This window comes from Acipenser ruthenus, chromosome 3 (assembly GCF_902713425.1).
Source record: "Acipenser ruthenus chromosome 3, fAciRut3.2 maternal haplotype, whole genome shotgun sequence".
Taxonomy (NCBI): Eukaryota; Metazoa; Chordata; class Actinopteri; order Acipenseriformes; family Acipenseridae; genus Acipenser; species Acipenser ruthenus.
The window spans coordinates 12,875,332-12,888,167 of record NC_081191.1 but is presented as its reverse complement, the minus strand read 5'-3'; the positions used below and the strand labels follow the sequence as shown (position 1 = coordinate 12,888,167).

General features: G+C 38.1%; 1 protein-coding gene across 2 annotated transcripts in view; it reads left to right on the top strand.

Moving 5' to 3' along the window:
• The window catches only part of LOC117435835 (cyclin-dependent kinase 14), a 198,424-nt gene that overhangs the window by 85,986 nt on the left and 99,602 nt on the right, over nt 1-12,836 (top strand). For both annotated transcript variants that reach the window (XM_034059293.3, XM_034920855.2), the window contains one exon: nt 5,173-5,296. In XM_034059293.3, the coding sequence (XP_033915184.1) occupies nt 5,173-5,296 (124 nt within the window). The remainder of the gene's footprint in view (nt 1-5,172; nt 5,297-12,836) is intronic.

The following is a 12,836-nucleotide window of genomic DNA, read 5'->3' as shown; positions in this document are numbered from 1 at the left end:
AGCCACCTGATGCATTTCTTTACAAACCTTTCAAAACCTTCAGTCAAATGTAAAACTAGCTTATAACTCCTTACAGAGTGTATATAGGTTAATGGTTACTATAGAACACAGATAGGAACCCATATATGCTCAATCCAAAAATCACATTGCCTATGACCTTTGACCTCTCTAAGGGCACATTTAAAACTAGCCTTACAGTGCACATAGGGCTATGGTTACTATGCAACACATTTAGGAACCTATATATGCTCTCTTGAAAAATTACCTTGATCGTGACCTTGACCTCTCCTTAAGGTTAAATGTAAAGTTAGCTTATAACTCCTTACAGTGTGTCACATAATGAACTAATGCAGTGTTTTGAATTGAAACTGCTCCATAAAACGTATCTGTTGCTGACACTTGTGCTGCACTGCTACAGCTTGTCAAAATTCCCAACTGAAATTATTAATTTCTTAGCAGACGGCCTGATCCAGGGCAACTTACAGTTGTTAAAATCAGATTACAAAGTATCACATTACAAATAAGACCAGTTGTATAAGATACAATAAAGTCAGTAGTAAATAGGAGCAAATTCAAATAAGAAAAATAAAATACAGTAAATAATTACGTTTGAGAGAGATTTCGACTAAGAGCAGTTAAGCACTTATAGTAAACATTTGCTTATACAAGTAAATTCCCTTAAGAGCAAGTAGTAAGTGCAATAACTGGATAACAATGATTTCAGATAAGAACAATTACAAAAAATGTGACTACGGTTACCTTTAACAGTAAAATCAAGTACAAGATACAGAAAGTATAATTATAATTGAAAGAGGTAGTAGAATACAGCAAAGTCTGGAGCAGTTAAGTGCAAGTACAAGGTGATGCAAGTACTGATACAATTGGGTGCCATATAGTCCAGTATAGTTGAGAGTTGTGAGGTTTACAGATGCTGTCTGAACAGGTGTGTCTTGAGGAGGCGCCGGAAGGTGGTCAGGGACTGAGCAGCCCTGACATCCGTGGGTAGGTTGTTCCACCACTGAGGGGCAAGGGTGGAGAAGGAGTGGGCTCTGGGAGCAGGGGAGCAGAGGGGGGGTACAGCTAATCTGCTGGGGGTGAGAGAGGGTGTAGGGAGAAATAATAGTTTGGAGATAGGGGGGAGCAGAAAGGTCAAGACAGCGATAGGCGAAAAGAAGAGTTTTGAATTGGATGCGAGCGGCGATAGGGAGCCAGTGGAGGGAGTGGAGCAGCAGAGTTGCGTGGGAGAAACGAGGAAGGGAAAAGGGGCGAGTGAGTTTTGGATGAGCTGGAGCAGAAGCAGGGAGGCCGGCCAGGAGAGAGTTGCAGTAGTCAAGGCGGTCCAAGATACTTGTGACTACAAAAAAAGCAATGGCAAGGAGTTTTAAACAAATCCCTAATACACTCTTTATAACCAAAAAATGAGAGGTTATCAAATGCCATTCTTAAACCATAAGAAAAAGTGTTACAGGTTTTTGGGAGTCGATAAGAAAAAGCCAATTCTCCTACTTGTGTTCATATCCTTGGGACTACCAAACTACCAGAATCATGAGATCACAAACTATAGCCAGTATTGACCTTTTTGACCAAAGTACTAAGATAATCGGGAACCATACCTTTAATAACTTTAAAAACAAAGCAATAACAGTGATAAAGCTGGTACAGACCCTCTGAATTCTGGAATCAGTTACCTACATATGAAATGCAGCTTCCCTGGGTAAATTAAAATATAGTATGTAATCACTTAATGAGAAACGTGTGTCTGAATTGATGTTTATTTTGTTTCCTGGGTCCCTCTTGAAAAACAAGCTGGCAGTGCCATCAAGTTAATGAGGTTTTTCTGGTGTATATGTGTACATTTAAAATGTTAAATAAATCTCAAACTGTCATCAAAAGCTCCAATATCCATTACATATATTGCACTTTAGAAACTGTGGTTACCAAGCTGGCAGCAAAATAATAATGTGTCAGTCACAGTGCACACTTCTGTCAAAGCTCTTGTAATATAAATATTTAAAATTAACAGAATTGCATAATTAACTACTTATGGTATTCATTTTTAAAGATAAAAACGCTTTGTTGAAGAAGTTATTACCACGGTTCTGTTTGTCAATGCCCTAAATTAAGTATGAAAGTCATTTGGTTTTGTTACAGAGGGTGTGCCTCCTTCTAAGACTGGAAGTAAGTTTGCTGCCAGATGTGGTCATAGTGGAGTTCCAAACCATGAGCAGACTGATTCCAACTCATATATTTTCCATTTGTATCTAAAGACATCTTGTTAAACAATTTCAATGATCGTTGTATATACTATGAATATCTACTATGAAGACACATAAGTTAATGAATAATATGAAATGGAATATTGGAATTTTTTTTCAGATATTTGAAAATGTAAAACAAAAGTGAAAATGCTAATTAAATATACTCATTGCTAGTAGAATTGAGCCATGTCAAGTCAACAATGCTCCATAATTCATCTCTCTGTCTATTTGAACTTTTTAAAGGTACGCCCATGCAGAGGTTCTTGCTGGCAAGATTAATTCTTCACGTTTCAGTATAATACCCTGAAACCATGGTGTATCGGGTGTACTGTTACTGTGTGGGTATCCGCTGAGAGATGAGAGAGACAGAGAGTTTGAGTTGCAAATGGCACTTGGGCGTCCAGGGTTTATTATTTACAAGGAGTTGAAGTGGTCGGTGTCCGCCACTAGGGTACCAGCAATGGTATCCCTCGTGCAGAAAGACATACACACAAGTGTACATAATACAAAATTCAAAACAAAAACTCTGTACTAAAACAGCTAGAAAATAAAAGGTGGCCAAGCTCGGCGTGCGCTACTCCAGCTACACAGGAAGGTCCCGCACCTTCTTCCTAACATAAACTAAATAAACTTTGGTAGGATTAAAAAGTCCCTAAATGAATCCCTACCTAAACGCTGCAGTTATCCCGGCTATACCTGGTGAGAACCTTAGTTGGTCCATCCGGTTCACTCTTCCTGGCTATTCACGCAGGCATGAATCTTCACCTTGGTACAAAGGAACAGGAACAAACAAAGAACCACGTGCTGGTCCTTTTTTTAAAGGCAGGTAACCAGGGTTAATTGATTGTCAACTCTTCAATTGACACCTGGCCACTTGCTGCACATTCCTTTTAATTAGGCAGAGAGGGACGTTTAACCTCCCAGCCCTGCCATATCCAACATTTGACAATTAAACAAATGAAACACATTTGTATTTAAAAAAAAAAAAATCAAACCACATCCCACCAAACCATATTTATAATTAAACAAAACTGTATTTGACAGGGGCAGGCCTCAGCCCTGCCACACATGGCTTAAAAAGCCTGAACATATTCCTGTATGCCACTGGCAATTATTGATTCCCTCATACCCTCAACACCTACTGTGATGGAAAGTTTTCAAACGTTTCTCTTTCTCTGTGCCGTTTGTCCTTTGATTAGTGGAGATATGCATCTGTCTGGAAGCGCTCCTCTGATCTCTAAAGCCAGATGGACAGCTTTAATTCAGTTATTATATCTGGGGGAAAGTCAGTCTCTTACCAGATGCCTCGTCTTTTTTTGGAGGGATGTTGTTAAATGTGGTGGAAAATATTGAAGAGAACTTAACTGGATTTATAAAAGTCTTGAGGGAGAACATGGCTCTCTTGATTCATTAATTGCTTTATGAATATGTTAACAGAATGTCAAACATCATTTATGCTAGGATGCCACTAACCGACAAGAGGCCCCAGTACCTTAAACATTTTGCATTTTAGTAGGCATGTAAGATTGTGTATTTATAAATTATTATTATTATTTATTTCTTAGTAGATGCCCTTATCTAGGGCGACTTACAATTGTTACAAGATATCACATTATTTTTACATACAATTACCCATTTATACAGTTGGGTTTTTACTGGAGCAATCTAGGTAAAGTACCTTGCTCAAGGGTACAGCAGCAGTGTTCCCCACCTGGGATTGAACCCACAACCCTCCGGTCAAGAATCCACAGCCCTAACCACTACTACAAACTGCTCAACTATTCCTGTATACATTTTAAATAACTGTTATCTAAACACAATTAGTTACTAATAGACCCACTTCCTTGGTCCTGTTTATATCCCATGACAATGACTGAAACAACTGTATTTGCAGCGAAACCTGATTATGAAAGCAAATTCATGTTTTTCGATACAGTACCATCTCAATTATCCAAACAAAATATGTGTTGCCATGCGTTATTAAACTACAGTATTCAAGTTTTAGTTATAATTGTAAGTACAGCTAAGATTTTAGTTCAACAGAATACATCCATTAAATTGCAACATATTGGTCAAAGAGGCATCCTGAACTAGTGGTGACAAAAAAAAATAAAAAATAACCGTCTGCTACCAACAAATCCCAAATGTATCATTTGCTAGAGTCAGTTGTGCTTCAGGATACCAGTTTGGTAGCAGAACATTTACTGTGTTGGCCCCAAGTGAGATGTTTTTAATTACTGGCAGTACTGTGTATATCCCAGCTCTGCCTATTAAGCTGTGACCTGGATTTAGACTGTAAAAGAAAATGAATCCCAGTGAATTCTAGGTAAGAAGTTAAAATAACAGTCACTTTACACAGGAATGGGATTCAGTGGTTGCCAAAACACCCAGAAGGAATGCTGCGAGCCTCTGTTGTGACCGTCTTTTTCCAAAAATATTGGATCAGTAATTCTAATTCTAAACAGTTCTCTAGTCTCATAAAGTTACCTCCAGTGGTCACATTTCCCCACTTGAAATTCCTGCATCAGTGTTCACTTTATTAAAAGTATATTTATTAAACAATGCTGCCTTCATGGAACAATCCATCTGTTAATGTTAATAATTGTTACAGAATGTTAATAGGATTGTTGAATTCCAGGACTGTTTCTCTCAATGTCTTCATCATATTTTATTATTATTATTTGTTTATTTAGCAGACGCCTTTATCCAAGGCGACTTACAGAGACTAGGGTGTGTGAACTATGCATCAGCTGCAGAGTCACTTACAACTACGTCTCACCCGAAAAACGAGTCTGGCTGAGGTGGGATTTGAACCGGGGACCTCCTGGTTGCAAGCCCTTTTCTTTAACCACTGATTAAAGGGCTTTGAATATAATAACATGTTCCTCTTCTTTTCTATTATTTTTTTTTTCAGTTATTTTTATTTCAGTTGCTCCGGGGATTGTCCTACACCCACCAGCGGTACATTCTGCACAGGGACCTGAAACCTCAGAACCTGTTGATCAGCGACACAGGAGAATTGAAGCTTGCAGACTTCGGTAAGGAAACCATTTTTTAAATGTTTTTAAATTGGGTATGAAGGTATAATGCTTCTGGAAACAGATGTGTAGTACTCCAAGCTAATTTCATATTTGACATGCTTAAGGCGGTTCTGCACTGGAGGCGAGCAACTTGAGCGATGTAAGCGAATAATTTAGAAGTGACTGGAATGCATGGGTGCGTCTTCACCACCCCCAAGCAACGTGAGCGGCCAGTCTGGGTGAAGGAGCGACTCCACAGGAATAGAACTGTGTTCTATTTTTCCCGCGCATCGCGGGAGACTAGAGTGAAACGGAACAATCAGAATGGTCTAAAGTGAAATGGACCAATCAGAAGCAATGTCAGTAATATCAGTAAACTTGACACAGGTCATAACACAAATATGCGATATACATGGAAGACGAGAAATGGATTCAGGAAGTGCAGTGGTAGCCTGTGCTCAATGGTTGTTCATTAAATTCATACAAAGGTATTATTACTAGTATGTGTGGTGAGTGACGCAAGAGAAGTATTGCAGCAGCACTGCATCTGTCAATGTCCATGTTTGTACTAGCTGTCAATAACATATATGGGAAATACTGTATGTACGGATAGGGTCACGTGAAAGTTTGCCTTTGATGTAGATACAAAATCAGCTCCAGTCGCTCGCATTGCGCCGCACACCTACAGTGTAGAACCACCTTTGTCATGTATTGAATAGTAAATAGTAGTCATTGTTGGCTCAGTATGCACTTGGATATGACTTCAGGGCTCTTTAATGCATATTCCATAACCCCTTGTGATGTGTACCAGGAGCTCTGTTTCCTTGGCTAAAGGGAAAAAAAGGCTTACAGAATGATTGGAATTATTTCAACTAATTGTGTGTAAATCTTTGAATTAGTGCCACTAGAGAATAATTTCAGATGATGTTGGCTGCCTCTGAATCGGAGAACCATAGTCCTGGACTTGATCATTTCATAGAAACCCTGAGTCAATTTGATTGGTAATAGTATCTGGTTTGTATTGTGTGATTCGTAGCTTCTAAAAAAGAAATTATGAGTAATATAGTGTTTTTTAGTCTAGATTACCCTTTTAACACAGATATTACCTGGTCTCATTAGCGCCCGCAGCCTTATGCACTGGCTTACATTTGATTTGCAAAATCTTATCCTCATAAGTGTGGACTTGCATGTATCTTGTGCGATCGGTTGAAGCGAAACAGGCATGTTAAGCTTATAGAATCGTTTATTTAGTGGCAGTAATGAGCAAACAGAAGCAGATATGTTTGGCTGAAGCCTTCAAAGAGAAAAAAATCTCTCTTCTGATCCAGAATGTCAGAGGGAAAGAAATCAGTAAAAGCACCGAACCGTCTGTTTCTGGCAAACACGTTGGCGACATGGAATGTTAGTACAGTACTACTGCATGATCTGAATTCTGCTGCTCTTCCAGGATTCAGCACGGTAAGTGCACAGTTAAAGTTTCATTTGTATTTTAATTTTATCAGTGTTGTATAAAAATGAATAATACATTTTCTAATCATTAACACAATTTTGTTATTCATAATTGCCAAGTTGTGTTGTTGTTGTTGTTATTATTATGATTATTATTATTATTATTATTATTATTATTATTATTAATAATAATAATAATAATAATAATAATAATAATAATAATAATAATATTATAAGCAGTAGTAGCCATTTACAGCCCTATAGGTTCTGTTAGAGCTTCCTGAGTTTACAGTGTTAGTATGTACAGGCAGCTGTAAGATTATAAGCTGTATTATGTTTTTTTAAGCATGCCCTGTGTGCTGTCTGCTCTCAAAAAACATTTATGATAAGTGGTTAGAAAACCACAAAAGAGCGTATTTGTGGTTAGATTATATATTAAGTAAATTATACTAATAATATGATTTGCAGCAGAAACAAAGGGCTACACCCTTCTCTTCTGACAGGAATGGATTTTAGCAAATGTCCGAGCCTTGGGTATGGATACTCTTAACAAAACAAACTGCTTATCTCATATGTGGTGCATGTTGCTATTGTTGCCTGGGTCTGTGAATGGGTTTGGCCCCAGCTACCTTTATTGATCATGATTTATTGTCCTTGAACATGTTTATAATAACTGGCTGCCACTCAAGTTTCAATGCATTTGTTACTTGCCCTTCCCAACATTTAGATAAAGAGAAATCACAGAGAGAAGTGGTTCACTCCTTTGAGATCAAGCTCCGTTGAATGCTATAGAGGGGTAATTGTATTAGCAGCATGGCACATTATTCCAGACACAAAGGATCTGGGCACTGAATATGAAACAGAGCCCAGACAGCCTGCTGAAATATAACACAGATAACCTAGATTTCTCAGTAAAGATGTAGTTAGTGTGTAGCTGCTTATATGCCATACACAGAATGCCATTCATCAGTAATTGTTTAAAGCTTATTCCTGTCACCAGGCTGTTAATCTAGGTTCAGTAGTTTAAACATGTATAAAGAAAAGTACAAATCTATGCAAGAGACATATTGTAACACTGATGCGTTGGTTAGTTCTCAGAGGCTCGTCATCTTAAACAATATTCTCCTCATCAGCAGTCATTAGCTGCTAAGTAACTGACCTCAGCGACAGTTAGGTGTCCCGATCCAAAGGTGGATGTGCTTTAATGAAATGCTTGGTTTAGCATAATTTGGACTGGATTGCTGGGCCTGTTTAAATTAAGTTTCAAGATTCTAAAGATCTGTTACCCCAGATGGCATTTACCGTGGATTAATGATGTACACCGACTCCATGAGATGTTCACATTTCACCTGTTCACTTCACATAAGAATGTTGTAACATCTGTTTTATTCTCAAAAGTATGCTGCCTCAACAAGCAACCGCAAAGGTCATATTTTACCACTCCGAACACGTACAGAGAGTTTTTCGTCAAGTTTATCGTGCAATAAACCTCAAAGGTTTCAAATATTTTATAAAATCGTGAGTTTATCAGATTAAAGCAAAATGCAATCAGAAACATCTATGCATAGATAGGCGTGTATGATAGAAGTTTGCCAGTTTCCAGCATTACTTTACAGGATAGTGGCACAACATAAAGATTCAAGGTTATTTATTTATTTTAAAAAAGAAAAAAACTATTGAAAAAAGTAGCTGTGTTTTAAACCTTCAGAGATGTATAGTTGAATTATTATTCTGGAACCCCCACAGTGTTCCATGAGTTCTGATAATTTGGGACTGCAGATTGGTATCCAGATCCCAGTTTTGTTAAATACATCTTACAGTTTCAATTTTCTGCTGTGAGCCACTATAATAAATAATAAACCAAAAAAATCAATGACCAGACCTTATATAAACTACCCTTTTGAGTCTGAATTGATTTCTCATTAGAATTCTTCCATTTTGGTTTAAATGCGCCTTCAACCCCACTGCAGGCCTCAACAATTTATCCTCAGTGTCTACACTGCTGCAGATTGGGTTTTTTTCTACTTTGTGTTTATTTTCAATCCTGCCATATCCAGGATACCAAAACCGTTGGAGGAAGACATTTAGGCCTAGCGAGTGTATTTGATATCAGGATTAGTGTAAAAGATGCTTATCTATGATAATGTCAGATGAATGATATAAGTGACAATTCACAGGAACAGATGAGGTCTAACGACTCCAGAGATTTGTTAGAGATGAAGTTGTAATGTACTATACTCTTCAGAATGACCAAGCCTGGCAGGGAATACACAAACATGTATTTGTTTTTGATGCACAAAACAATAAAAAAGAACAAAAAAAAAAACATTGTAATTATCTTTAGCTTATCAAATAGAGCTTATATTTAGTAACAATGTTAACTTGTTTTTTCAGAAAGCCATCAGCATTTGGCTATATATATAGTGACAGAGTAGGAGGAGGCTGTGTCCAGAGCAGAGGCTCTACACATGGGTGCTTGTGTGTGTGGGTGTCTGGTGATGGAAATTGTTTAATTTAGTGATTGGAAAAGTGTGGGATGTGGCCAGGTGGGAATGGCATGATTGGTTGCCAATTACCCCCGGTCACACCCTATAAAAGAACAAAGGATTGGGGAGGGTTGTGTAGGAGAGTTAGGAGCGGAGAAGGAGTGTGGTGTGAGTAAAAAGTGAATAATTAATGTGGCAAATTACGTTTATTTAATTTCAAGAGAATTTGAAATTATTTGAAGACTGTGCTCGTCTGCATTGGTAGTTTTTAGAGCACGACATAGGACAGAATCTGTAACAGCAGTGTATCGCACAACACTGCTTGATACGATAATTTCCTGCTTTTATGTATTATTCCTTAGAGATGGGGATCTAGTAGACCCGTACATATGTTGTACTTTAGAACCGCTTCTCGAATTGTGAGGGAAATGGTTGGGAGATTCTTGCAGTTCTTGAGAGCATCAGAAGGTTTAGATTTATGGTGGAAGCTGTCCTTCTGTTCGTCCATCAATACTTACTGCAATGTAAAACATCAGCTCTTCTCGTACAGTATCGTTGTCATGCTGTAATGACCATGCGAGCATTAGTGAAGATAGAAACTGCCCCGCAACACATTCTAGCATGGAGTGTGAGTCTTCTCCAACAATGGCAAGAGGTAGGTAGTTTACACAGTACAAATAAATAAACAGATGTATCTTACATTAATATCATAGTACACATGTTTAAACCAATTCACTACATTTAACAAGCTATATATGAAATAATAAAGCTGTATGTTTGCCACTTGTTCTTGCAGACTATTTAAGACCCTATTACCCAAGGTCTTACAAACAGGATTGATGAAACAACACAACCATGAATGCCATAAGGATGCTTAGAATTGTCAGTATTATGTAATGAAAGTGTGAGATTAGAGAACAGCTGTTGTCATACATTGCCCCAGGCAAGGTGAAGGAAAACTTCAATACACTTATAATAGATACATTATTGGAGAATGCTTTAAAACTAGTTCTACCATTTCTGTATTTTAAGTTTGGTTTTCTGTAGGAATCAAACACTATAAACCCAGTAGAACTACAGCAGACCAGTAAACTAATTTAATATACAAATATATACATGGCTATGCAGTCTGTAAAAACACATTGTGACACTATAGCCACAGAGGGAAGAGTCAGGAAAATGCAGTTTAAGCACTTTAATAAATATAAAATAAAAAGGTTTTACAAACAAAAAAACACAATTGCTCACAGAGTAAAAAATAAAAGGTTAAACAAACAGGTCTCGCACACAATAAACAGGAACAAAACAACCAGCTCAAGGGCCAAAGCAACAGGTTTAAACAAAATCCAAAAACCATAGGCTGGGCATTGGCCTTCACTACAAAGTGTTCAAAATAATAACAGCAGCACAAACACTCACCAAAAACTCCTCTCTCCATAAATACCTTGTGGCTGGAGCCTAATTGTCATCAGTTATTCAATTTGGCTCCAGCCACATTCTCACATGTATTTTGGTAGGGATAGGAAATTAACCCCATCCCTGCCAACCACCACCAAAACACCACAAAACAATATTATTTACAACATACATACACAAGGATTACATTGTAATTGAGGCCCAACTATCCTCATTGTAACATTTTAAAAGCACCACATAACAAAAACTATAATAACTGTGCAATTTTTTAATGCTAATTCTCTTTATTCCAGTTTTGTTTTTTTTCTTGGTATGCTTTTCACATAACACCATAGAGAATACTTACAGCTGGTTTCACAGACCTCAATTAGTGCTAATCTTGGACTGCCTCACCTACGGTAACATTAGATAGTCCAAGATTACGTGAGGTCTGTGAAACCAGCCATTTCAGTGTACTTGGAGATTTCGTCTCAATCCTTTCGGAAGATTGTTATCTCCTAAATATAATTTAAAGAGATAAGAAATAGAAATTTAACCATTACTGAATGGGATATCTCTTATAGCCCGAATTAGCTGAGCACTTATATCAAAGCTGCTCCATTAAAAGCCATATATGCATCAGAAGTTGTCTCCACCCCCAGGAGATAAATACGAGTGACGCATAAGGCTCAGCCCCATTTCCTCTTCAGGCCTACTGTGTTGGAGTGAACTCAGCAACCTTGAGTGGTAATGGTTACATTTCTATTTCAGGGAACCAGGAGCCGGTCGCACAAAAGGTCTTAAATGCATTTAAGACCACTTCTTGGACTTAGACTTAAAATTTAAGCCCAAAATAAATAAGACCCATTGCACAAAAAGTCTTAATTTGAGCCTGGTCTTAAATTTAAATCCTTTTTGAAGCCTCCCTCTCATCAGGCTTAAATGGAAAAAAAGTATCTGTTGCTATAGAAGCCAACATGGCAGCAGCACTGATAGCTTTTGCTGAATTTTTAAATGAAAGTGCATTTCGTAGGGAAAGAGTATTTGACAGACACAATCCCTTAGAGGATTAAAATAACATTGCTATGTTTGAACGACTGCGTTTCCACAATGAGGACGTATTAACTTTAGTGGAAATGTTAAAAGATGACTTGGAGCCTGCAACTAACAGAAGCCACAGCATCCCTGCAGTCATCCAAGTTTTTTTAATTTCATTTACAGTGCGATTTACGGCTGGGTTGATGGCATTTACCCGTCCAGTAATTTCTTGCCAGGCTTTATTTTTGTCCGAATTTTTTAATGACACCCCTAACCTCCCCAATATTATTTCTTTTTTAATAATTACTTCTTCTACAATTGCCAATTTTTCTTCTTCGCTAAAATTAATTTTCTTCACTTTGCCGTTGCCAGACATTTTTTTTTTTCAAACAGACTTGAAAAAATAACCGGTCTTCGTTGCTTAGCAACAGTAGCTGAAGCCCAGTCTTACAACAGACTTATCTCAAGGTCTTACGTTAGACCAATTTCACTGGACTTGAACTAAGTCTTAGACTTAAGTTAAGACTTTTTTTGTGCAACCGGCCCCAGGGTTATGATAATAACCTAATGTTCCCTTTCAAGTACGAAATTTAACCATTACCAAATGGGATACAATACCCAAGCCGTTACAAGTGAAGGACTTGCAGGACCGGCAGATGTGCTAAAAAGGAAGAAAAACTGCCTTTAGCATTCTGGCCGAGGATAAGGGTCCATGGCATATGGTCCACAGTACAGTGAGGGAGAACCCTCATGCAGTGTATATGCAGCAAGGTTACACTGAGTAACCTCAGCATTTAACACAAGAAGTTCAAAGAGGTGTGTGGCTAACTACCCCAGGACTTAAAGTGGAACACAATAAAAATGTTAAAGAGCAGGATGAGTGGCTGTCCTTAACACTCTGGTCCCAAAACCAGAGTTCTGCTGGTCTATGACATTTAGTCAGTAGAACCTGGTAAAAGTATGAGTTGTGGCCCATACTGCAACGTTGCAAATGTTTGCAACAGATGCCCCCTGGAATAATGCCCAAGAGATTGCAAGGCCTCTTGTGGAGTGACCAGTGACCTTTTCTGGTGGGGGCAGGTTGGCTAGATCCCATGCAATCCTGACCGTGTCTACAATCCACCTTGACAATCACCGTTTAGACAGGGCTTTTCTGTGGAGCTAGACCCGAAGCAAATAAACAATTGCTC